At 38.5% G+C, this 26,896-nt stretch overlaps 1 protein-coding gene across 5 annotated transcripts; it reads right to left on the bottom strand.

Annotated features, from left to right (window-relative positions):
- Positions 1-26,896, bottom strand: epb41l3b (erythrocyte membrane protein band 4.1-like 3b). Of its 5 annotated transcripts, XR_010007590.1 has the most exons (19): positions 21,785-21,888; positions 16,082-16,202; positions 15,259-15,389; positions 14,494-14,598; positions 14,365-14,407; positions 14,110-14,185; positions 13,258-13,476; positions 12,371-12,458; positions 9,595-9,747; positions 9,380-9,477; positions 8,981-9,156; positions 8,656-8,846; positions 4,756-4,836; positions 3,932-4,027; positions 3,688-3,786; positions 3,120-3,200; positions 2,299-2,414; positions 895-1,033; positions 1-273 (listed from the first exon to the last, which is right to left on the bottom strand). XR_010007590.1 is itself a non-coding variant. In XM_062988053.1 (18 exons), the coding sequence occupies exons 3-17, from the start codon at positions 15,316-15,318 to the stop codon at positions 2,304-2,306; spliced, it is 1,677 nt and encodes a 558-aa protein (XP_062844123.1). In that variant the 5' UTR covers positions 15,319-15,389; positions 16,082-16,202; positions 26,805-26,896; the 3' UTR covers positions 1-1,033; positions 2,299-2,303. The 5 variants fall into 5 exon arrangements, 4 of the variants coding, with proteins under 4 accessions (XP_062844123.1, XP_062844120.1, XP_062844121.1 ...); XM_062988053.1 differs by lacking the exon at positions 21,785-21,888 and adding an exon at positions 26,805-26,896 and having other exon boundaries at positions 1-1,033; XM_062988050.1 differs by having other exon boundaries at positions 1-1,033.

Genomic DNA, 26,896 nt, shown 5'->3' with positions numbered 1-26,896 from the left:
TCACAATTTCATTGATAGATTTTATTAATATTTATTTCAAAAATAAACCAAAATTAATCACATCAAAATCCTTTTTGTGTGGGGGTCTGTATAATTCACACTGTGTTCAGGAAGGGAAAAATAACAGGATTGATTTTCGGTCACTAGAGGATGATGAACCACCTGAGGAGACGAACACTTTGTAATTGGATCAAAGTTCAGAAAAGCCTCAAGGGTTCTCTCTTCATTTCTAGTTCCAGAAGTGAACTTTAAGCCACGTACAGTTGTGGATCACTGTGAGATAAAAAGTGAATTTCATATTAGGGTTTGTGAGATAAACCAACAGCAGCCCTTCAAACAGTGGCAAGAGTTTCATACTTATAGTATTCATAACACTAACAAATAACAAATAACCATTTTAAACAACTGTGTAAAAACATCTCAGAAAAGAGAACTCTTGTGATTCTAAAGCTTTAAGAAGCGTGTATACTGTATGTACAAGACTTAAACACTTTAACTTAATAGCTTTTAAAATCTATGGCCTTTTGGCTCAATTTATAAAATCATTATAAAATGTGGACAAGTATAATCTATATCAAACTGCTTCTCAACTTGGAACTCTCTGAAACACTGGAATAAAGAATGTGATACTTTTTTTACATTGTGGTTGGCACGCCAATTAAGAGTTTACTATAAATAAGTTTGCATAAATTAAACACTTTATGATTACACTATAAAAGATTGAATTTAAGGCAGGTAATCGCCCAAACCCCAACCCCATTTGGAGATTTTATGTATTGCAGTGGTCAGTTTTATGGCCTCAGATTAATGCTATTCAAAATAACTCTTCATTTCAATGAAATTCTGAGTTCATCATCTTATGAATGATATTGCCACAGTGCAGGTGTGTTTTACTGGGCTTTTTGAATCATTTCTTCTCCACTTTTCCAGCTTGTAGGAGCTTTATCCTCTGAAGACTGAACAATTCCAGAGGCTGAACATCCACGGGGTGGGGGTAAATGGCACTGTTCTCCATGAGACTCAATTCTTATTCCTAAAAACAAACAGAGAAACCAGTTAGTTCATGTTTGCAGATGTTTCTTGAATGTCTGGCGTAGTAACCTTGGCGTTTTGGTTACTGAGAGGCTCCTTGTTAATAACTGACATGGTTATATACATTTATATATTTATAAAAATATATCAGGGAGCTTTTGTAAGGTTGGGCTACATCACAGCTTAAAAGTTACAGCATGAACTGAAACTTTGGGCACCACTGTTCAAAATGCACTTGTTGATTTTCTAAGTGAGAACTCATTAACTGACAGGCTATTTTGGTGTTTTACAGCCATGGGGGGCTTCATAACACTCATGGTTATTACAGGTGGACACTTTACACCGTACATGCAAGTGATTTCCTTGTCCAAAACCACACCCTATAGCTACAGTAACTAGGTAATGACCCCACCTACTTAATATGGTATAAATTGAATTGTTACTGCTGTCATTTGAGTTCCACCTTTAAATGACAAAGTAGATTATAAAACTGTTCCCATGCAAGTATGACTTCATTTTCAGCCACCTTAGTCATAATATTTAAGTTTTTTCCAGAATTTCCTTCTTAAGACTCCGGCCTTGCACGACTAGTCAATAATGACACATTTCAGCATAATGTCTGTTATTACCATTAAGTGTCAGAGACATACGTCACTGCACAGAAAACAGATGCATGACAGCCAGCAATACGACAAGAACATGCAATTAAACACACACTTCTGTGCATTCAAAACAGCACTATTTAATAAGAAAACATGATTTTTATGTCCTACTCATGCCAGAAAGAGGAAGAGAAAGAAAAAGCTGTCCTGGGGTCAGTCATAAACACAAGCCATGTACAGCTCAGGCACAAAGCAAGAGAGAAACACTTGGGCTTTATAAATCAGAGAATGGATAAGTGAGTTCATGTCCAAAGAAAAACAGTGCAGTTTACTAGCTAAATACAGCAAAATCCACCAACTGTGTTGCACTGACTCAGGATAAAATGAACAGCTTGGCCATGCACGTCACAAACAGCCACTAAAGAAGTCACATCCACGTATTTGAATAGTTTCTTTTTTAAAGAGGACTTACACACCACCACAAAAATTGCAGCGACAAACAAAAATAACTACAAAGAACTACAAAGCAGAATCACTGCACACTAAGCATTTAAGCATTCACTACACAGCTAAAAGAGCATGAAGAGGAACAGAGCGTGCAGAGTCCAGTGTGTAGCAGAAAAGCACTACAGCTCTAACAGCTCACCTAAATGCCCTCTCTTACCTGCTTCACTGGCCACCCTCACCAGCTGAGATCTCCGTCTCTTTATGAACCACTACTTTGGTGACCGACATGTCTGGGTGCTGCTCTTTGATCTCTTTTATGGCCTGGGCCAGAGCCTAGCTCAGAGCAACGCCACAAAAACACAGCAGGGGGGCACAGAGAGGACACAGGTGGATAATCACATCAGAATTAGGAAAGAAAGATCAAGCAATCTCGGAATTAATTAATCAATCTTAAGACTGTTAAAGTGATTTACTGATTATATTGTTGGATTCTAAACATATTAAACATTGCGATGCCACTAATTATATGTGGCATTTGAATACTGGAAGAAATCACTCCAACCAGGATTTTAAAATATCTATTATAGTGATCAGGTACAAAAAACTCTTCACCTTCACAGTGTCAAGAGGAGCCAAACTGAGCATTTAGATATGTACAATTTCTTGCACTCCTTTGTGATTCAAGAATTGGACATCCACACCCCTACAATGATCTATTTTAAACTCACTGTAATCTTTTTCACTTTCTGTACTGACCTATGTACTAAAAACCTGAGCAATTTTTGTTTTAAAGGGTATTGCAATAGTATATCTCATACAGTGAAGTGATACAGTCTTTTGCTCACCGCTTTACACATTATTAGAATAGCATGAAGGTTTTTCTTTATCAAATGTCTGTAGATGCGTACATTTGCAATAAAAGTATTAAATAACCCATTTTTTTGCCATATATTTAAATCATTACTGTTTTCATCTGTGAGCATCAGTTTCACAAAGCTACAGATCAGTGTGTTAATAAAAAAGAATTCATCTCAGTACCTGGTCGTGATCGATGTCTGCATCTCCTGTGATGACGATCCTCTTCTCGATCCGTGTCTCCGAGACGCTCCCCTTTACCGTCTGTTATAAGCACAGAAAGTAAATGCAAAACAAACATTCATTCTGGATTAGCAAATTCTTTCTCTGAAATCATTAAATCAACATGAAAGCTTGTGGTAATAAACCATGAATTTAATGCTGTATAGGGAAAATTCTAAACCAAATAAAGAACAATGTGGTTCATTCGAGTCCCCCTTCTGTCACATCGATCGGTTCTTCAAACCATTTCATTCATTTGCCCTCAATTTGTTTAAATATTTCTTTTCAAGCTTACCAAAAAAATAACAATGTGAAAATCATGCAATTGCAGAAAAACGTGTACAAAGATATTACCCAACTGTATTTTATATTACCCTATTTTAATGTGAACGAGAGGCCAAACCACAGATATACACCAGCTTTTTAAAAACAGCCATGCGTGGAAGATCAAGATTCCTAACAACACTATACAGCTTGTGCTCACAGAGCCAACAAGAACTGATGTAGGTTTGTTGATCAGTTCACTGACCTTTGTTATGTGAGTGGTGGTCGTGGTGCTGTTATTCTCAGAGGTGATGGTCTGAGCACTCATCAGAACACCAGGCTCTGTGTCACCATTGACATCAACCTTTACATTTATACACAAACACAAGCAACATGAAACCAGTAACAATAATCAGCAATGCATTTACATTTACATTATTTTAGCACTTCTTCCACCTAAAAATAAGTACATTTTTAACATTCAGGTAATGTTAATAATAGAAGTATACCTCAGAGGACTCGTAAGTGATTGTTTTGGTCTCTGTATGGACTACGGGAACCTCCGTGGTCATGATCGGCTCCACTGGCTCACTGAGCTCCTCAGACTACAGATGAAAAAGATCAGAAACAAACAAAACAGCAAATAGTCATTTCACACTGATCACAAACGCACATGAGAGTGACAATGTGACCTTGTTTGTAGCTGGATAAAAGAGGACAACATAAAATGTCCATTCTTTAAAGGGGAGATAAGGATTAAAGGCTATTTTCCCATCATTAAGCATCGAAGGTAGTAGGCAACATTTTGACCCAACACTAAACAGTGCCATCTACTGCAGAAAGAACAAAATACAAACACACACTGCAGTCATTTCACTGGGCGTAATGCTTTCTTAAGGCACTGCTGGTAACTCACCAAGTTTTTTATATATATCTTACATTTTTTTCTTCAGGCTGTGCTCCAGTATTTAGAGGTCGCCATAGCAGACGTGGTCGGCATACCTTCCTGATGCAACCCTCTTATATTTATTTAGGCTAGACTGGCACTGCAGGTGTACCTCTCACTGGCTCAGCCACCCACCCCAACATCAGCCAATCATGTCCATGAATCACCAGAGCGCCGTTTTTTAATTATATCTATGACTTCACGTCTAAAACCACAGAATGCGTTTATAGCATGAACAGCAGGAAAACAGAAACTGGTTAAATTAATCAAAGCCCCCATTAAACCTGTACAGACATTCTCATTCCAGACAGTCAATAAACACAAACGTTTAAAACACAGACATGCTGGACAGATCGTAAAGCAATAGCTGAGAGATGTTAGCCATACCTCTGTGATGGCCTCCTCCACAAGCTCAGGCTTTTCTTCCAAAACGTCCTGAGCAGGTGCAGCATTGGCGTCTTCTGTGGTCTACAAAGAATAACAAAAATAATGAAACATGCTGTGGTTACAGTGGTGAACTTTGTGGGTGAACATGATCCACAGTGGAGTATGGGTCTTAAGGAAGATCATGCAGATCAAAGGGGAAAATTATTATAAATATTTTTATAATGTGAAGGGTGAAGGGGTCGGGGGGTGTGTGTGTGTGTGGGGGGGGGGCGGTCAAATAAACAAACTTGTTTTAATCAAAGCTTCAATTAAAAAAACACAATACAAAGTTGGACAAGCTAACATTAATGTTTTAAATGAGGTTAGGGAATTAATACACACTCCGTTGTAGCCAAGTCCCTAATTTAAACACATCTTGGGTTAACATTAATCATGAAAACAGAATGTGGACAAAAATATGTGGACATGGACTTTCCAATTCAAGTAACTGGGTCAGTCAGGAACTTAAACCTAAGCACAGGACTGATCATTTTAAATCTGCTCTATCACTACTCAACCTTTTAATGAAAGCATGTGTAGCCCACAGCTCACAATAACCACACTATTGCTACTAAAGTTAACCAGGATCTGACAGGGTGAACATTTTACAAGCTCACTTGTCACTTATGTATGTGATGCCAAACCAACTAAAAAAAGTAAAGTCCACATATTTCTGATAGTCTATTAATATATGTTTTCGTTCTACAGTAAGTCAAAGTCCTTCTATCACAAGCACTAACGTGCAAGCCACTATAATACACTATTTTATTAATAGTTGCAGCTAAAATTCGACTTGGGCATGCATGTGCTGCATTTCCTGTGCCAGCTATCACACACTGGGTCTTACTTCCTCTAAGAGTGAGAGAGGCTCAATCAAGGGTGCGATCGCTAATAGGTGAGAGCAAGTGGGGAAAGAGGCGAGCCTCCTGTCCCATTCACTGACTCCTGATGTGGAACTTGTCTTCAAAAATTATCTCTTCAGCTGGTTTAGATTTATCTGCCTCTGGAGCATCTCCTCCAGGGTGTCTGTCTCCTTACCCACCAGTCAGGGGGAACAGGGATGGCATAAAGTATTCAGTGTTTAGACTGCTCATCATTTCAATTAGAACCACATGTGATATTTCACTTGATATTTCACTGCATATCATGCCATGCTACATAGGAGAAGTCTAGGCTGCATAGGATTAAACCCACAAGCCACATATTTTAGTTAAATGTAAATCAACAAAAAAGCTTAAATGCAAGGCAGAACTTTATGCAATTAAATGCTTAACCAGGCCTATTTATTCTCATAAGAAAAGCAGCTTGCCATCCCTGACCACTGGTTTTTCCATTCATTATCTAATTCCGCAGGTTAAACTCAGACAGGAAGATCTATTCATGTAGTAACAGAATTTAGAGTTAAACACACTCGGTTCTCTTTGTAAGCCTAATATTTAACGACCAAACATGTCCAACATAAGATAACTGTGCTTGACAAGCCTTTAGGACTCCCTTTAGCCGCCTTTGGAAACTATTCTGGGAGAAAAGGGGAGAACAGTTATGTAAAAAATGTTTTCTTTTTTTTAATAGAAGGAAAAACTTTAGAGAATCACATCTGTATATGGAGTAGTACAGCTTAAAGCACCTTGTCCTAATTAGAGTTAAAATGTAATGCCAAAAAGACCACAACTTAAAAATGGAAATAAAGGGCTGTAATGGGATATGTCTCATAAAATAATTTCTAATGCAAAGTGAGGAAACAGAGCATCACAGAGGGATGTAACTAAATACATTAGGCGCGTTTCCCATCTTTGACAAAAACTTTACAGTTCACAGTAAAGTTTTTGTCCTTCATGTCCAATGCACCATGGCCTGCATTAGGAAACGCGCCAATTGTACCACATAATGATATCTAACACTGTAGCTGAGTACCTGTGTCATCAGTTCCGATTCGTCCTCGGACTCAGGCTTAAAGCCAAAGTCAAGCAACGTTAAAAAGAGAATACAAAGGTAAACAAACCTTAAAACTTCTTATTATACAAAACTTATAAAACTATTATATGGTGGTGAACATGACCAATGCACACACCCCGGTTGATGACGACGAGGAGTCGTCAGTCTGTTCAGTGTCTGTCTGCCTCAGATAGGATGTGTTTCCATTGGAAAGCAGCAGTAAAGAAAGGCCTTAAACATTAGAACGAATTTGAATTTTCAGTATAAACCATGCTACATGCTACAATATGGATGGAATGTTAGAATAATAAAACAAAATGACTGTGGTGTGTATTTGAAGGCACATATGGAGACTCGTATAGAGAAATGAAAACAACATCAGATACCTTTACAAAACCAAAGCCAAATACTTAGGTATAGGTTTCTAGATGTCAGTCAAAAGAAAAGAACAATAAGAACAAACATAAATAAATAAAAGGTGAAAAGGGCAGACTATTCACTTTGGTTGTCAGTAGATAAGCCTCAGCATAACCCAAACAAATGAGATTTTGTGTATATTGTCCTAATTTTCCAGCAGTAGGCAGCCCTTGTCTTTATAAACACTGCCCTACAAAATAATATACAGTATAATGATCAGTCATTGATGAGAAACATGCAGCTCCATGTGCTTTATGTTCTTCTTGCTAAACACTAACAGCATGCAAGAGTTTTTGTCCATCTTCAAACATGCAGTTCTGATAGATAAATGGATGTTCAATATAATGACCATCAACCCACTGAGATAAAATGCCATAGATGGCACATGAGATGAAAAAGATGATTTTTGCAAAAACTAAAATATATGACGACCAAGGCCACACCAACACACACACACACACACACACAAACCTCATCGTCTGAACTGTCCTGTAAAATGTTGGAATACGAAGTGGTGAGTGACGTTGCTCGTGGCTCCAAGTAGCAGAGGCAAAGTGCCAAAGGAAAAGACAGGGTGAGTGCATAGGGCACAGAGAAGGATGTGGACAGCAAGAAGAAAAAGATGAAGAGGAAACATGGCACGAGCGATGGAGACTTAATGGGCAGAAAGTGCTGAAAGCTTTCAGGCAAGAAATTCATCTCGGACAGGTCAGGAAAACTCAGGTAGCCGTCCTCGTCCAGGAGCGCAGACAGGTCAGGGAGGTGCAGGGAGAAGGAGAAAAGGGTGCCGCCTTTGGGCCGGTTCTGGTCCAAGAGCTGCTTGGGCTTGGACGGGCTTGCAGAAGCTGCCAACTCACGGCTGCTCCTTCTGCGCCTCCTTCTCCTCAATTTGGTGGAGGAGAGAGGGGAGACGGATAGGGACTGCTTGGAGGCAAGAGGAGAGCACCGACACAGATTGGAAGTGTAAAGAAATGTAAGGAGGGTTGAGAGTGGGAGCAAGGCCAAGAAGGGCCACCGATTGTGAATGGCATGTGAAATGTACAACCATTTGTATGAGTTTATGATTATGAACAAGTGAATAAAATGAATACATGGTGTAGTGATCACAGAAAGGAAAGAAGTGAGAAAGGAAATAAGTTAGTCAAATATCAGTGAAGTACCTGCTTATTAAAACAATAATAAATGCTAATATATACTATATAGAGTTTTTATTGTTACCCTCAGCATTTTAAGGTATCTAAAAATTTAGACTTGCCTTCTTCTCGGGAGTGCATGTACAAAGTGTCTATGTAGCACACTAGGTTTTCGAACCGACCCAATGTGGCTTATTAATTTAACTGGAGGCACCAAGTCCTTTATATTTTCTATTTTTACAGGATTTTGCACATAAATAGATCCTGCTTAGGGTCTAAAGCTTGGGACAGGCTGGGCCTACAGAAAGCTGATAAATTGTACTACAACTCTGATTCAAACATTACATTTCTCTAAAAATGTTAGTTAGTTAGTTACCTTGGTATCAGGAGAGGGAGGAACAGGTTCAGATGTTTCTGTAGGAGTTGCTGTTCCATCCTCTTCTGCATTCTCTTCTGCATTCTCTTCTTCCAACTTTTTCTCTGGAGTTACAGTGGTGATGAGCGGCTCTGCAGCAACAGCAGGCTTGAAATCCTTTATCAGAGTGTCGTTGTTGGCCATGGCTGGTGCTAAAGAAATGTTCATGTATTACTTTAAGGTAATTGTAAAAAAAAAAAGTAAAAGAACAAACATTGCACTTTTGACTCGTTTGATTGTCTGTAAAGCTATCAGTTGAGTCAAAATCAATCAATCCATGTTTTACCTCCGTCCAGACTGCGAGTGCTGGTGTGGCGTTTGCTTGTGGAGCGCTGAAAGTGTGGAGCAGCTCGTGAGATCTGAGAGCTGGCACGGCGTGTTTGTGCCTGTGTTCTCCCGCTGTAGCGGAATTTAGAGCCCAGTGTCAGGAACTTTTTAGCAGGAGCCTCAGGAGTCACTAGCCTAAAAAAAAAAACCTGATGATTAACCAAACAGTAAAGCTAAAGATAACTAATACGAAAGAGTGTGCTGTGTTTAATAAAGCTGTACATGTTTCTATTCAGAGAGCAAGCAAATGCCTAAATATACTTAAACTATTTATTATATTTTACAATACAATATGTATGTTTTTGCATATTCTTCAGCATTGTTGGAAAACGAACGGTTATTCTCTCTTTGTGTTTACCTGAAGAAGGAGTGATGCTCCACACAGACTTTCCACAGCCTCTTTGCCGATTTGTGGTTTGGAAGTTTGAAACCAATTAAGCTCTCAAACTGCTCGAACTAAAAGAAACAACATTGTTAAAATATTTATCATACTGTATTTGTCAAAGACCAAAAATCTTCAGGAAACACTTCAAACATCAATCACTTTCTCACAAACTTTCATCCTGTGCTCACCTCTCCAGGTCGGATCTTGATATAAAAGTTGTTTCTCTTGTAGGAGATCTTGAGGATTTTGGGCCAGGCAAATCTGTTTATGCGCAGTCGGTCTCTGTATATAAGGAGGCCGCTGGCACACACACCTAACATAATCTCCACACCTTCAGAGTCCTGCAGAGAAAGAAAAAAAAAACAGAGGGCATGAGTACGACAGTAATGAAATGAAACAAGGCTAGTGAAAGAAATGTAAAGATGAATGAACGGAAATTATGACAGCCTAAATTATTTACTTCATCCCCTACAGGAGGGAGATTACTCACAACTAAAGATGTGAGTAATAGATAAAACTAATGCAGAGACATGGAGAACATGCAAATCTACTCACAATGACCAAAGATAATGACTGATGCCATTTCCATATAGAACAACAAATGTTGCTATGTAGCACCCACATTACTTGCTGCACCACTTTACTACCCAAATACACACTCACACCGTTACTACAGAGCACCTCCTCAAAAGGTTGCACACAGGATTATGGGATATATAGCACAAAAAGCCCAAATTCTCATAGCACACCCTAGCCTTTATATTTTTTCATTATTGAACCATTCTGGGGCCTCAAATTATGAAAACTTTATTAACAAATTTGGTTTGTTTTTGTTGGAATTAAAACATTTGCAATATACACAGAATAAATGCTTCCTTTGAGTGTAAATTCAGGTCTTAATTATTTTTACTTGGTATTGCTATGCTGACGACAAAAAATGTATGAAAATAACACACTTTTTGTAGACACAGCATGACAAACAATGAAGTAACAGGTCTGATAACCAATACCGAAGTACTACATGCGTTATGCTCCTGTTATAAGCATCATAGTATTGTTATAAAGGCATTGCATGGAAAGGTTTAGGCAATTTAAGTGAAATCTAGGGTGCAGCATGGTGATAAAAATGCAAGCACAGCACTGCAATGCAGCATGTAGCGAACGAGTATTTTCTCTACTCAATATCTCGCTCATGCAGCAGACACGCACATCTGCACTACAGAATCACATCAATGCATATTGGACATGCAAGCGGACGACCTGCTTAAGGTCAAACACACCTCATGGAGATACGAGAATGCACATACGTCACATATATACATCACGTCACAAAAACACAAAAGGACGTGAACGCACACACAATGCACAGCACGGCATCTTACCTTTTCCTTAGTCAGTGCTAAGCACTCAGACAGCCTCCCTACCAACTACGTCATTGAGGGGAGGAGGAAAAAAAAGACAGAGTTGCGCAGAGCAGCCTGAGCCAATAGTGCAAATGGGATGTGCATTAACATTCAGGAATGAGGGGCAGAGAGCTATATGCCAGACATTCTGCTCTTCTTACCATTCATCGCCACTCCCTTCCAAACAGAACACAATAGAGCCTACATATGTGCTTTCTAAAATATTTCCCAGCTCGCATTAAATTACCCTCCTCCCACCACCAACCAGCTTTAATCACAGGGGGGCAATATCGGCACATGATGCATTACTAAGATTTCCATTCTCTGGAACCAAAGAGCCCAGACAAATCATAAAAACAGCTATTACCATTATTTCTGCTTTCCCATACTATACGGTTATTAATACATATTCAAGCAGGCAGTGTTCTGCTGGCATCCTCCAAACCCATATTTATCAATACACTGCTAGATGGTACCTCAATAAATGCCCTGCTAAGGCTTATTCAAGATTCAGCGCGTTTTACATTCTGCATTGTGATCTTCATTGTAAATGCATAAAGCTCTCGTTGCTTCCAGACATGCTGCATCTAATTACAGCTGATTTTTAGGTGTTATGCATTGAATTCTGTAGTTCCCTTCTGTGAGCTTGTATAACCTACCACTTCTTTGCTAAGCTGTTATTTCTCCTAGATGTTTACCCTTAACATAACTGGACTTGTTAAAATGCGGCATTTTATAGCAGTGCTACAATAAAATAAGGTAGACCAAGATATATTTCTTCTAGTAAAACATTAGTCTCGATTGTGATGAGCTTATTAGCTTTTTTAGACATCCAACAGCAATGGATGTGGCTGAAATAAGCATGTTTATTTCATATAGCCGGTATTTGTCAAAGATTAGGTAAGATCTCCCTACTGTTTTCATGTGAAAAAAAAAGCACTGATCTGGGTACAGCAATGAATAAGCAAATCAGCAGGGTATAATGGCAGTGCCAGCACAGAGGCCAAAGATATGCAGCATTCACAAAAAGAGCACAATCATTTCACATGCTTATTTGAAACCCATTTAGTCAGCACTCTTGTTTAGCTCAATTTGCATATCCATTAATCACACTGCCAGCTCACACACACTAAAAGCAGTTTTTCACAGCAGGCCACTATGATTGTGCAGTAGACTAACTGAGTGGACGGATAAGAATCTAAAGCACACCATTACATTATTAGTTTTGTTCCAGTTTGGTCTTGCAGTGATACAAGTGAGAAACATTTACGGTAGACAAGGTCAAATGTTAAGGGTACTTAAGATTTTAGTCAGGTCATATATAATATGGTGAACTACTTAGATTGGCAGTTTAATTAAAAAATTCAGGACAAGAATTTGAAACCACTGAGCTACAATTCGGGCAAACATTACATCTGTCAGTGCGTTACATTTGATGTTTTCCACTGGTCAGATTTATTTAACTAAGTAGCTCAACTGACTCTTGGATTTACATTACAATATGAAACAAAACAGCAGTAAATGCATTAAATAAATGTGAGAAAACATCAACCATTGTTACCTTGGCATGATGAAGATCTACTCCATACATGGAGAGTTTCTTGGCATTTTCGAGAAAAAGCATCTCAGCATCAGCTGGAGTCATTCCCCTGAAATCACAGGCAAGGAATGAGAAAAGATCGTACGGTAAAAAACAAACACTGCAAACAATTTATTTAGAAAATAACGGAAGCTGAAAATGCTGTAAAAAAGCTCTCATAAATTTAGAAATGTAGCTTCTTTTGGCAGCTATTTAGGGGCAAGAAGCCGAATCAGTTACAGAGCTAATACAAAGACAATCCGCTGACAGTGACACCACTAGACACAGTTCCCATTGTGTTTAAGCTTGTATAGACTGCATAAAGAAATAAACAGAGGCGAAAACTGAAATAAAGGCGCACTGAAAACTGACAAAGTGTGACTGTGTAAACAGCCATTAATCCGGGCTTATTCATTTATAAATAAATGAATGAGGTTGTTTACTTAGCCGAAAAGAAACCAAGTACATGCCACAAATGGTTTTTCCACTTTGAAAAGCTTCATGGTTCAGACAAAAAAGAATGAATAATCTACATGACGAGGTTATTGCTGTATGGGTGAATTCAAATGATTCAACAATGGTCATACACACTACATAAAAGCAGATCATTTCCTTTATATAATGGATTTATTACACTTGTCAGCAATTGTCGACACATGAAATCAGTAATAAGAAGGGGTGTGCCAATACCTTTGTTCATATAGTGTAAATTAACAGCAAACGTGTTGTATGACTTTGAACACACTGAATAGTTCTTGTTTTTCAGCGCATCATACAGAAAAAGGTTGCCACCCCTGACTTAAACATTGTCTGGACTGAATTTGATTAAAATGAATAGGAAGCATTGTGTAATGAAATCTTTTGCTCACTTTAGATTGCGATGCAGGTCTACAACTTTCTCTTCCAGCTCTTTGGTTTGGTTCGGGGCAAAGCGGAGGTCGCTGATGTAATCGCTGCCTAGCTCATCTGGGTCGTAGTCTCCCACCTCAGACTGGGCAATATACGAACCCAGAATCGAGTGGGTGGCAAAAGAGCAGGGCAAACGACCAGACACCACATCATCTTTTAGCTGCAGACACAGGTAGTATCTAATGGAGAAAGAATTCACTTACATTATTATACTGCAACAACTGTATAAATGGTTAGGTTATCAGTGATAGTTTTTTAAACCTTATTTCCTAATGTAATTGTTGCCAATCGACAGCCACTAGCTGAGTCTTCATCAGATGACAGCTAACCCACCAGGCAGGGTGAAAGCACACCTGTGCTTTCTCAGATAACTCATTTAGCACATCAACATGCTTAAATGAATAAATGCTCACTGCCCGCCTCTGTGTCACCCTAATAAATGGAGGGGGTCTAAACAACCTCCCTCAAACCCAAAAAGCAGGGCCAATTACCTTGTCCTGGACATGCATGTTGTCTTAACTGTCTTACACTCTTAAAGAGAATTGCAGCATCATCTGTCTTCTCAAGCTCCCTTTCCTGTTTTTTATGTCAGTGCCACCACCTCACCACTACCACGAATCGCAAATGAGCAATGGGGCTCACACACAGCTAGTGGGATGGAGTGGCCATACATGTGGATAGTTTCATGGTTTAAAAGCATTTCTTTAAAATCTCAGCATTATACCCTTGCAAAAAATATGCTCCGGAATTTTTCATAGCCCAATTAAAAATATCATGCATTTAAATGTCACTGTAGTTCTACTGTGCCTTACCTTGTAATATCTTCAGAGAGCTGGGCTGGATCAGGAGGGTAGAACTTCACATTAAACCCAAAGTTCCAGGGGCCAGCTGACAAACACACAGACAACAAGTATCATTAAGGTCCATATGACAGACAATTAAAAATACACCAACCTATAACGTATAAAGTTAAAAAATACATAAACATGAAGATCTTAGGCAAACATCTTGCCAGACAGTTTATTTAAATCTAGCACTTAAAATACACAGCAGAAATAAGAACTTACTTCTAACTTGTTTTGTTATTGCTTTGGCAGGGTTCAGCCAGCTCTGCAAAGAAACACAGTAAAATATTTAAAACCTTTACTACATTAGTTGCATTAATATGAAAAAAGCAAGTCAAATTGATCCAACACCTTCTGATGTTCTGCATCACGGTACGTGAGGCCAAAGTAGTCCTTTTCAAGAAGATTGAGGTGGTCACATACTTTATCGAACAGAACTTGCCCTCTGGCTTTTTTCTGTTAAGATGAAAAGAAAAAAACTGTTACCATAATATATGTCAGCATGTTATGTAAGAGAATAGTATAGGACAATAAACTGAAGCCTGGGTAATTCAAGACAGATACAGGTTTGTAATAAGTCTGGTGAAAGTCTAAAACTCTGAGGTCAGGTCAAAGTTATTCAATTCAGTGACCTGATCTGACTGGGTTGTTAGAAACATGAGGAGTTACTGACAGAATGACAGAATGTTCCATCTTTTCTGTAGTTTAACCCAGATTAAGAGGAATAATCACATTGTCAATGTATTTTTAAACTTCCACAAAACATACTGTATACCACTGGGTTGTTTACACACTGGGTTGATTATTTTGAGTCAAGTTCTCTGCTTATTAAACACCATTTGTGTTTGGGGAGTCATACAAAAAGTGCTCATGCACACAAGACAGAATTTAAATCTGATCACTTTAGAAGAAACTAAATGGATTTTAATGTATTTACATTTGTTGCTTCAAACCATATTTAACAACTAAAACCTAAGACCTTTATGTGTGTCGTGTAATTAGATGAGGCATGACACTTTCCAAAATTAGCCAGCTAGTCAACATCACTAAAGGTGTCAGGCACAATCTGCTTTCATTCTTTTACTATCCACTGCACCACCTCTCAGTTCTACTTACGTCCACCGTGTAGGTGTAATCAGATCCGTCCAACAGGGTGATTTTGCACTGCATGTTCATCGGCCTGTGAGTGTTGCTCAATTATTTCTGCTGTTTAAAGACTTGTGAGATGTGCAGCCTTCTTCTCCTCTCTGAAAAACAACAATGAATAAAACATATTATTACATTTTATGGCATTTGTTATCCAAAGCGACTTACAATTGACAGTATACTACACAATCAAGGGTTAAGGGCCTTGCTCAGAAGCTCAACAGTGGCAACCTGTTGGTGATGGGGCTTAAACCAGCAAGCTTTTGATTACTACTCCAGCACCTTAACCAATGAGCTACCGCAGCCACACAGAATGACTTTAATTTGCTGAACTTTTGAAGAGAGATCACAGAACCAAATATCCTGGTAAGTAATGTTCCTACACACTTAACTATTATGTGATTTAAAGACTTTATTACAAGAGGCAGGGATGTGTGAAAAGAACTATATTTTAGACATCAGTTGTTATTAAAAGCTTAATTATTGGCATGTCAGCACAGAGCACTTTTAAGGTTATTCAACAATGTTGAAAGAAAACATCTGGCTCAGGATCAGTGTTTCAATTTGTCTAGTTCTCCCACACAAAACTTGTCACACTACATCCTACATAATACACAAGTCCTGATGAAACACGAAAGGGTATTCCCCAAACTGTAACCACAAAGACGTAAACATAATTTATTTGATAAAGTTAATTAAACACACATATTACCAATGGGACTGAGCTCAATAACTAGAAGAACTGTTCACATAGAGAACAGATCAGTGTATAACGTGTGCATGCAGCACTTACCTAAGCCTCGCTCTAACTGGGATCTTCACCTGTTAAAAGGTCTTGAGAAGGTGCTGATTACGAAAATGACTCTGTCTGCCCGCTGAATCCCAGTCTGCATCAGCAGTCATTGCAATACATGCTACAATTAAAGAGTAAACATAAGATTAATCTTTCTATTATTCAACCATAAACAGAATCTGAGCTCAATTAATTTACAATGCCTGATCTGGTTTATTTTTATATTAAACTGAAAAAAGCAGAAATCCTCACTTCTTGGAGGTCATGAGACTCCCATACGAACTAACAAATCATGTTTACACTGCATATCTCAGGGAAAATGGAAACAAGAGTAAATAATGGCACGTTTATACAAGCCAAGGTTCAATTAAAGAAACCTGAATTAATTCAAGTTGCGACAAGCATCTTAACTTAAGAGGCAGATCTGCAAACACTAACAAACATCTATTTAACCTGTAGAACATAAACAGCTGTTCCACACTGGACACTAAACGTCTGGCTGCTGAAGGCAGAATGCCCAGTGAATGAATAACATTTCTTTACTTTCTCCCAAGCATATACACACAGTACTGTCTGTATTTTCAGTTCAACATTTATGTGTGTGTGTGTGTGTGTGTGTGTGATCAGAGTAGCTCGGGGCAAACGTCTGTTCAAGATATGATTGCAGTTCTCCCAGGAATGTCAGAGCACAAGGACTTCAGGACTGCAGTGGGAAAGTCAACACCAGGCCAAAATAAGTGACACGGTATATTCACTGCTGGTCAAAGGGCATTAGAGAACTAACATTGTTATCTATGAAATTCATACCTTAAAAACGGGCATAGTCTAATCCATGTTTAGCCTATGTGCATTTCACTAAGAGTTTACATGATTGAAGTGTTGTTGTTCGTTACTTAATGGCTGTTCATTAGAAAAATGTACACAGTGTAAAATATTCAAATGTCCCTAGATCATAAACAGTCCTATGAGCTTTAAAACACAAAATAAATTGGAATGAAAAACTTCTAAAGGTGGCAACAAATGTAAATGTAGCTGATGTTTCAATCAATGTTTAAACCATGACCAAATACTTTTATGGTTCTCTTTTTTGGGACAGTGGAAGCCTAGTGGGTAGAGCTTTGAGCTATCAACCCGGAAGATTGGCAGTTCAAATCCAGGCTCTGCTATGCAGCCACTGTTGGGCCTATGAGCAAGGCCCTTAATCCTCTTGGGTCCATTGGTACTGTACAATGGCTGACCCTGTGCTCTGACCCCAGCTTCCAAACAAGCTGGGATATGCGAAGAGAGAATTTCATTATACTTTGCATCTGTATATGTATATATGACAAAGTATATCTTCTTCTTCTTCTTCTATATCTTCTTTTTATATGCAAATAAGGAAAATGAATCTATTTTCTGCGTCATTCATTCATTCAACCCATGATGGTTACCACAGAAACAGCATGTTGTCATGGTTACCCAGTCTTCCTGAATCTTATCCATTTTGTAATGAATCACAGTTTGGAAACTGTAACGTGTTATAAAACACAGCGCAAACAAAACTGACCACAGCAGTAAACAGTGACGGCACAATGTCGATTACAGCTGGCAGAAGGGCGCGTCCCCTGGGCCAAATCTATACCAGGACATATGTCGGCCCCACTGTTTATTTTGCCAGTTTGTCATAAGAGATCAGATGCACGAGTAGTAATTCGTGAGACTGAGAAAGATGGAGTAAAATCTGTGTGGAAGCGTTTATTTCTAAACATGAAAATGAAATCTAATGGCGCTGAAGGTGCGTGTATGTATCTGTCATAGTTCAACTTGGCTATTTATTCATGAATTTGTGCATTACAGCTTATTTGTACCACTTTGTGTACCAGTCATGGTTATGTAGCTTACCGCCACTTAGAACACTAAAGAACCCATTAGAAACTTAACAGCCAATAATCTCAGAACTCTTCACAGTAATTCTAGGAACCCATTTATAATCAAACCAAGTACAAGCCATAAAACACATACAAGACAAAGATGGCAACAAAAGCAGCACATTTATATGCGAGCTTCCTATTCTCCATGAACAACTCCTTGTCTGAATCACAACCATGTACACAAGGTCAAAAGTTCACGGCCACACAGAGAATGTCACTGAGAAATGTCATACAGCTGCACAGAAATGCCATTTATTTACTCTGTAGGCACAGAAAGAAATGTAGTGAATGTAAGGACAGAACGAGCCGTTACACTGAATATGATTACATGTGACAACTAGGGATGTCGCAATCCCATTAGTACACGTCCATTAATAATATCAAGGCTATGTAATGACCGCTACAGTGCTGTTCTGATACGGACATTATCACTGTAACAAAGCGTTCACACTCCAAACAAGTTATCTAAAAACTCAGTCAACGTCATACGCAAAAACCAACACCAAGGGAAAAGATCCTATCACAAAAGTATTTAATTAATCTCAATACTGACACCAAATTTCTTGTTCAAACTTTTTACTCAGAAAATGATTTTTGGCACATGCACCTATTTAAGATTAAGATTAGATTAACTGTACACATGCGCTGACCACTGGAATAATCTGCCACCACTCAGTCTACACCTTCAGCTGAGACTATGTGACCTCTGACATCAAAATGAAGAAACTGGGTCATCCTATGCCACCCGAGAGCTGGTTCAGTAAAAACAAAAACGGCAAATGGCACTTGGTGCACTACTAAGACAACTAAAAGCGCAAAGGTAATATGAGACCCTCTTTTAACAGTAATCACAATGGGTATACTTATGCCACATTTTTATTTTCTATATAATACAGAAAATTTAACACGTCAACAGCCAGTACTGACATCCTCACAGTAAAAAAGCTGTTTTTGTGCAAGCATTGTATTGTAAAAGTTTAGTTTGTTCTGTTACAATTTGCATTTTAAACAACTGTTTACACATAATGCATATTCTTTTGCTTAATGATTTTTTGTAAATGTGTATTGAGGCACAACTATCAATTCAATTCCCAGGTGGGTCGGCGATTCTTTGGAGTTTGCATGTTCTCCTCGTGCTGCAGGTAAGTTGGAGAAACAATATTGTTCATGACTGTGTTCGATATTAAACTTGTGAACTGATGAATCTTGTGTAATGAGTGACTACCCTTTCTGTCATGAATGTCACCAAAGTGTCAGGGTTACATGCCATCTATAAATGCTCTATCTGACACAAAATGTGTCAAAACATGCAATCATTATACATGTACAATTTCACTTACAGTGGTGTGAAAAAGTGTTTGCCCCCTTCCTCATTTCCTGTTTTTTTGCATGTTTGTCACACTTAAGTGTTTCGGAACATCAAACCAATTTAAATATTAGTCAAAGACAACACAAGTAAACACAAAATGCAATTTTTAAATGAAGGTGTTTATTATTAAGGGAGAAAAAAAATCCAAACCTTCATGGCCCTGTGTGAAAAAGTGATTGCCCCCCTTGTTAAAACATACTGTAACTGTGGTTTATCACACCTGAGTACATTGTCTCTAGCCACACCCAGGCCTGATTATTGCCACACCTGTTCTCAATCAAGACATCACTTAAATAGGACCTGCCTGACAAAGTGAAGTCCACCAAAAGATCCTTAAAAGCTACACATCATGCCGAGATCCAAAGAAATTCAGGAACAATTGGGAAAGAAAGTAATTGAGATCTATCAGTCTGGAAAGGGTTATAAAGCCATTTCCAAAGCTTTGGGAATCCAGCGAACCACAGTGAGAGCCATTATCCACAAATGGCGAAGACATGGAACAGTGGTGAACCTTCCCAGGAGTGGCCGGCCACCCAAAATTACCGCAAGAGCGCAGTGACGACTCATCCAAGAAGTCACAAAAGACCCCACAACAACGTCCAAAGAACTGCAGGTCTCACTTGCCTCAGTTAAGGTCAGAGTTCATGCCTCCACCATCAGAAAGAGACTGGGCAAAAATGGCCTGCATGGCAGAGTTCCAAGAAGAAAACCACTGCTGAGCAAAAAGAACATTAAAGCTCGTCTCAATTTTTCCAAAACACATCCAAGACTTTTGGGAAAACATTCTGTGGACCGATGAGACAAAAGTTGAACTCTTTGGAAGGTGTGTGTCCCATTACATCTGTCATTTCAGAAAAAGAACATTATACCAACAGTAAAATATGGTGGTGGTAGTGTGATGGTCTGGGGCTGTTTTGCTGCGTCAGGACCTGGAAGACTTGCTGTGATAAATGGAACTATGAATTCTGCTGTCTACCAAAAGATCCTGAAGGAGAATGTCCGACCATCTGTTCGTGACCTCAAGCTGAAACGAACTTGGGTTCTGCAGCAGGACAATGATCCAAAACACACCAGCAAGTCCACCTCTGAATGGCTGAAGAAAAACAAAATGAAGACTTGAGTGGCCTTGTCAAAGTCCTGACCTGAATCCTATCGAGATGCTGTGGTATGACCTTAAAAAGGCCGTTCATGCTCGAAAACCCTCTAATGTAACTGAATTACAACAATTCTGCAAAGATGAGTGGGCCAAAATCCCTCCAGAACGCTGTAAGAGACTCATTGCAAGTTATCGCAAACGCTTGGTTGCAGTTGTTGCTGCTAAGGGTGGCCCCAACCAGTTATTAGGTTTAGGGGGCAATCACTTTTTCACACAGGGCCATGTAGGTTTGGATTTTTTTTCTCCCTTAATAATAAACACCTTCATTTAAAAATTGCATTTTGTGTTTACTTGTGTTGTCTTTGACTAATATTTAAATTGGTTTGATGTTCCGAAACACTTAAGTGTGACAAACATGCAAAAAAACCCAGAAAATCAGGAAGGGGGCAAACACTTTTTCACACCACTGTAACTGGGGCTGCAACAATTAATCGACAAAATCGATAAAAATCGATTAGCAAAACAAAAACATTTGGAACGAATTTTACTAAGAAATATTCAAAGGTTTAAATGTAATTTAAACACTAAATCATATAAAGTGTACGGAACAATGTGAATTACGTCACATAAAACAAATACTATCAAATTCACGCAAAATCTGATAATCAGCTGCACGGATCACTGTGAAGTTAACAATAATTAACGGTATTGCAGTGCAGCAACTTTACATTTACAACATTTATCAGATAACCACTTACAGTACTGTGACAGTATACAGTCTGATCAATTGAGGGGTTAAGGGCCTTGCTCAAGGGCCCAACAGTAGGAACTTGGCAGTGGTGGGGCTTGAACCAGCGACCTTCTGATTACTAGTCCAGTACCTTAACCACTAGGCTACGGCTTGCCAAATGTAAGGTTTAACAACGCTGGAAAAAAAATACACGTTCACTTTGTATTTCAGATAAATTACTAAAGTACAATTGATGCCAAGAAATATAAACACGACATGCTATTTAAAAACAGATAAACTTAAGAAAATAAACCGTTGAACACGACGGGTGGAGCTCCAGTGAAAGCTAAAGCTAGCCTAGCACTGCGCGTGCACGTAAACAAGCCAGGATACCGTACAGTACAATACTACAGCTTAACGTCACACACACACACACACACACACACACACACACACACACACACACACACACACACACACACACACACACACACACACAGACACAGACACACAGACACACACAGACAGACAGAGAGTTCACCACAATTCCACTTTAACTGCTTATTAAAAGAGTAGAAAAAAAAAAAACTGACATTACCGGGTATTTTAAATCCACTCCGGGTTTCGAACCTACACCGTTCCTCACACAACCACTAACACACGGTGCACGCGCACTCGGTTTAAACCGCTGATCTCTGTTATCGGTGCGCTCGAGCTCCGGAATGTGGGCGGGGTTCACGAGGTGTAACGTTATGACGTGTTTTGCTCCAGCCAATGAAAACGCGAGATCGAATTCAGGCGGGGAAAACACTGGAAATTTATTTATTTATTTATTTATTTATTTATTTATTTATTCATTCATTAGGATTTTAACGTCATGATTACATTCATGACAGAAACATTAGTTATTTGTTACACATGGTTCATCAGTTCACAAGTTTAAACAACTTAGTCACGGACAATTTTGTATCTCCAGTTCACCTCACTTGCACGTCTTTGGACTGTGGGAGGAAACCGGAGCTCCCGAAGGAAACCCACACAGACACTGGGGAAAAAATGCAAACTCCACACAGAAAGGACCCGGATCAATCTACCTGGGGATCGAACCCAGGACCTTCTTGCTGTGAGGCGACAGTGGTGATTTAGAAATCCTGGCCAGGTGTTGTGCCGAATTCCCACTCCCCGGCAGAATCCGAATCCCATTCGCGTCCAACGGCCAAACAGACTTTCACTGCTTTTATAACTAAGACAAATCTAGAAATGAGGGTACTTCATCAAAAAGTTGGCTATAATTAAACATGGTACTAACAACAATTGTAGTAATGATTATGTTATAATAATTAATATAATAACTATCAGATTAATATGGGTGGAAACGTCAGCAGCTTTTACATAGTCATAAGGAGTATTTTATATGTTTTTATATGTCTCTAAATTGAAGGGGGGGGGGGGGGGGTAATTTTGGGAGTATGATTTCGGCAGTGTTATTATGATGCCTGCCGAAATCATACTTCCCCCAATAAAATACCCCCCACCCCCCCACCCCCCAATGCTTTTCAGGACACAAAATACATACCAAGAGTGATTCATGATGTGATGTGATTCAGACTCTGCATCGATGAGATCATGGGGGGAGTATGATTTCGGCAGGCGAATGGGAGTCGCATTATTTAGGTCCAAAAAAGAGGACATGTCCGGGAAAAAGAGGACATCCTATTTTTAAGAATATGTGCACATTAGTGGTGGACAGTAATCAAGTACAGTAACATAACATTTAAATACCTGCTCGCAAACAACTTAGCTTATTAATGCTGTTAATAGATGATTTATCCAAATAACTGTCCTTGCCATTGATGTTGAGTTTGTCTCGGAATTGTATCATCTCATTTTACTGTCTCTCCAGCTTTCACTGCTACGAAAAAGTATAAGAGTAATGCAGGTGTCTTTGCTGTTACTTTCACTGTATCACTGACTAAAATAATACCTCCACAATGGTGCCTCGGTGACACCACAAGCACTAAACACACGTGACTGACAAAGACCTTGGTTGGTTACAGCTCAACTGAATAGAGGTGAGTTATGGAAACAAGTGGGTTATAAATAGAAGTGGGCAATGAAATCAGGTGGGTTACAAATAGAGGTGGGTTATGAATACAAGTGGGTTACATAAAACCTGAAAACAGGCAGATATAATAAAAAAATGAAATCTTCAATTTGTAACTGTTTCTGCGTTCTGTATAGTTTATGATAGATAAGGTAACACACAGGTGGTAAAACTGGCCTCCAATACAGCAAATTCAGATAAGTAAGTGCTTTTCCCAAAGTGTTGCCGCAAAGTTTGAGACTGATTTTATACACCTGTAGGCAGAAACACTAAAATTCAATAATACTTTGGGCTACATAGTGTATAATTTACTCTATTATTTCTCTAATAATGTTAAAACTTATCTCTGCTGTAATAGTTATGTCCAGGCAATCTAATCTGACATCTGCTGACATGAATTATACAGGATGTCCTTGGTCAGTGGTTCCACTGTAATGACCTGGTGGTGCAACTTAATAACCATACAGTGACATCCATTAACATTTACGTGCTTAACAAGACATGACGAACCAGCGTGTGACGTGTACCTGTTTAAACCAGTCAGCACTTTTCTGACATCATTACACATACGGCACGAGTCAGAAAACGGGTCAGCACTTTCATCTGATCATGAGACATTGAGTTTTTTTTAATAAGTGAGGGACTCACCACAGTCTCAAAGATAACACTGGACAAGCACAGCCCTCTGTGGCCAACTACAATAACTAAATGACTAGTTAATTTGATTTATTGAGAGATTCAATGCTCTTAGATCTTGTAAATAGATCAGTTTAATCTTTTTATATTTAATTCATGCTGACCATTGGTTGATCAGAGCCATAGTTGTCTATAGTAATTATTATTTTAAACATCAAATGCTTGCGTTTTAACCTATTTGACCTATGACCATCATACATTGTCTGATTGAATAATACGATGTATTGGAAAATTTGTTAAATACAAGATAAGAAATGGCTAAAAGATTAACAGGTAAGTCCAGGTGACAAAAAAAAGAAGTCACCTTTCTAAAACACGCTCAGTCATATTGAACATTAAGACATGCCAGAGCAGAGCAGCCACCTCTCTGTGCTATTAATACTCACTGATAAGGTGATAAGCACCTTGTCTCTTTGTATGGACAAAAACACCTTAATGAACAGCTTGATCAATCAGAGCCTCTCTATCACTATCTGCGGTTATGCTGAGACACGCAATGTTCACGTTCCTCTTAGTTTAAGGGACTTCAAGGAAGTCGAAGTGCACACTCAGCTGCAAGACCAACTCAAGTGGGCAAAGTTTAGTGTATGGCCAAACTATGCACTGCCAGCTAAATGTAGAAAAGTACAGTCAGCACCGAGGGCTTTTCACAATGCATGATCTTATGTATCACTTGAAAAACAAGAGCGCATGGACTATGGCCGTCTTCTAACCTTTGAGCAGCACTTTATCACCCTCAGGACTGATAACAGGGCATAAAAATGCACTGATGCTTAATTCCTGTAACCTTTCATCCACTGGACACAATGAAACACTCATCTTAAATTCTACTGAGAAAAATGTGCACCTAGGAGTACGACAGCAATACCTTTCCATTGTACTTGTCAGGTTTAAATCTTACACTGTCATACACTGATGATCTGGATGTTTTCGCATCAGATATCTGGGTGGTAAGGTTGGGACATATGATGATGTGGATACTACAAAATTACGTCACAGTGCAATATACAAAGATATTATAGTCACACAGCACACTGGCAGTCCATTTATAATGATAGAAGCTTTTAAACCTACACAAGAGGTTAAAACATTTTTGTTGTATTTATTTTACTTTTAGTTAAACCCACATTGTACTTAAATGGTATTTTGGCTTCATCGCTGACCCCTATCATGCTGCCATACTAATATTTAGTTTTGTTCAAACCAAAAATTGCAGTTTAGGTTTAAGGGACAGGAACAAAAAATATTTTTACATACATATTGAACAACATTACATACATTGAGAGTTATCTGGCAATGCACCCCAAGCTCATACTAATATTAAAGAAGGAAATGTTTTCAGTATCTGGACATATCAAGCATATCCTAAATATTTGTTACAAATGTGTGACTATACACAGTTAAGGTAAATCTTTACATTCACACAGTTATACAGGACACACTTCCTTAAAGAACAGGGAACAGACCAAACTATAAGCTATTATTTAAAGAAAATTTGTCCAGATGGTCAAACGGTTGATATTACTGCTCATTACTTTTTTTTATATAAACTACAGATATAGTAGGAGGACAAATAAAAAAATAAGAATCATTCATTCAACCAGGTATTTCAGAAAAGCAGCAGGAAGCAGCAAACCAAAAACTAACATGTCCCAGCAAATGTCAATGTTCAGATGTATTGCCAAATCCTACTGATTTGATGCTAACATTGCAAATTCTTTTGAAGACTTGCATGAAAGTGAGGAAAGCTATTATTGTTTTAGCAAACTAATTCAGCTCCAGATAGGAAGTGAAAGACAGACACCAAGCAGCTTCACTTCCTCTTTCCAACACACTGCCAACACTTTAAACTCATCAGCTGGGATCATATGACTTCAAAACACAAACTCAGAAACCACAAAACCTTTCCAAACAAACTAGTTCGTAATTTTAGAAAGAAAATAAGACAAGAGGAGTATAAAGCTGTCCTTAAATCCTGAAGTGACAAAATTCAGCAGCAGCTTTTGACCATGAGAACGGATAAAAGGTCCAAGACTGAACATGATTTTGATATAGGCAAATGTCTTGTTAACTTACTTACTTTGCTCAGTCATTAAGGAAAACATAAATGGATTGATATTGGAAAACTATGGGGAAATTTTTTTTATCTAATTTGCCAAGAAACATAAGAAACCTGAACACAAAGCTAACATAGCATGATAGACTAGCCAATTTCCTGATTGGAATCTCTTTTATAACATATGGAGGATTTTAAAATGGCAAACTGGCCATGCTTAAAAACTCAACAGTGGTGGCTTTGTGGTGGGGCCTGTACCCTTAATCTTATGATCAATAGTCGAGTACCTTTAGGTCAAACCGTGACATTTGGCTATTTTTAAATAAAATAAAGGAGGTTTAATACCAGAGCTACTTGTCCTTATACAATTGATGAAATAAGCCAGAGAAAACTGTCTTAATCTGAGTCAAATTCCAAGGTTCATTGAGGTGATTCATGACTACCTCCATGACTTATTAAAGGGTTGATTGGGAGGATAAAGTTGAGATTGTTCCCTGTTTTATGGTTTTCACTATTTTTTTAATGGGATTTTTTGAAAACATATTTTAAAGCTTTGAAAATTCCCAACCATTTGTCATTTAAAAAATGGAATAACTTTAAAAAATGGAATAGTTCAAGCTGGAATACATCTACTTACAGTACTCACCCACATCTAGAAATATCTGTTTAACATTACAGTAGAAAATAGAAGTAACAGGACTATGCAAATTCATTTAGCCAACTCTTAATACTTTGAAAAGTTACAAAAAAGCAGAATACAACCTCTTGCTTTTGGAGATAGATTCTCTCTCTCTTTGTGGACGATGGAAATGCTGTTACTGGGGGTTTAAAGCTGGAACAGCGCCTCTCCCAGT

Source organism: Trichomycterus rosablanca, chromosome 25 (assembly GCF_030014385.1).
Source record: "Trichomycterus rosablanca isolate fTriRos1 chromosome 25, fTriRos1.hap1, whole genome shotgun sequence".
Classification (NCBI taxonomy): domain Eukaryota; kingdom Metazoa; phylum Chordata; class Actinopteri; order Siluriformes; family Trichomycteridae; genus Trichomycterus; species Trichomycterus rosablanca.
The sequence above is the reverse complement of the archived record's forward strand: the minus strand, read 5'-3'. Positions and strand labels throughout refer to the sequence as shown.

Bases quoted from the DNA above. Each gene is read 5' to 3' on its own strand.
- epb41l3b (XM_062988053.1), bottom strand. From the start codon at position 15,318: ATGAACATGCAGTGCAAAATCACCCTGTTGGACGGATCTGATTACACC. The intron at 9,478-9,594 runs GTGAGCACAGGA...TGTTTCTTTTAG, and splicing joins TCAAGATCCGACCTGGAGAG to TTCGAGCAGTTTGAGAGCTT. The intron at 9,157-9,379 runs GTAAACACAAAG...TTTTTTTTTTAG, and splicing joins GAGCATCACTCCTTCTTCAG to GCTAGTGACTCCTGAGGCTC.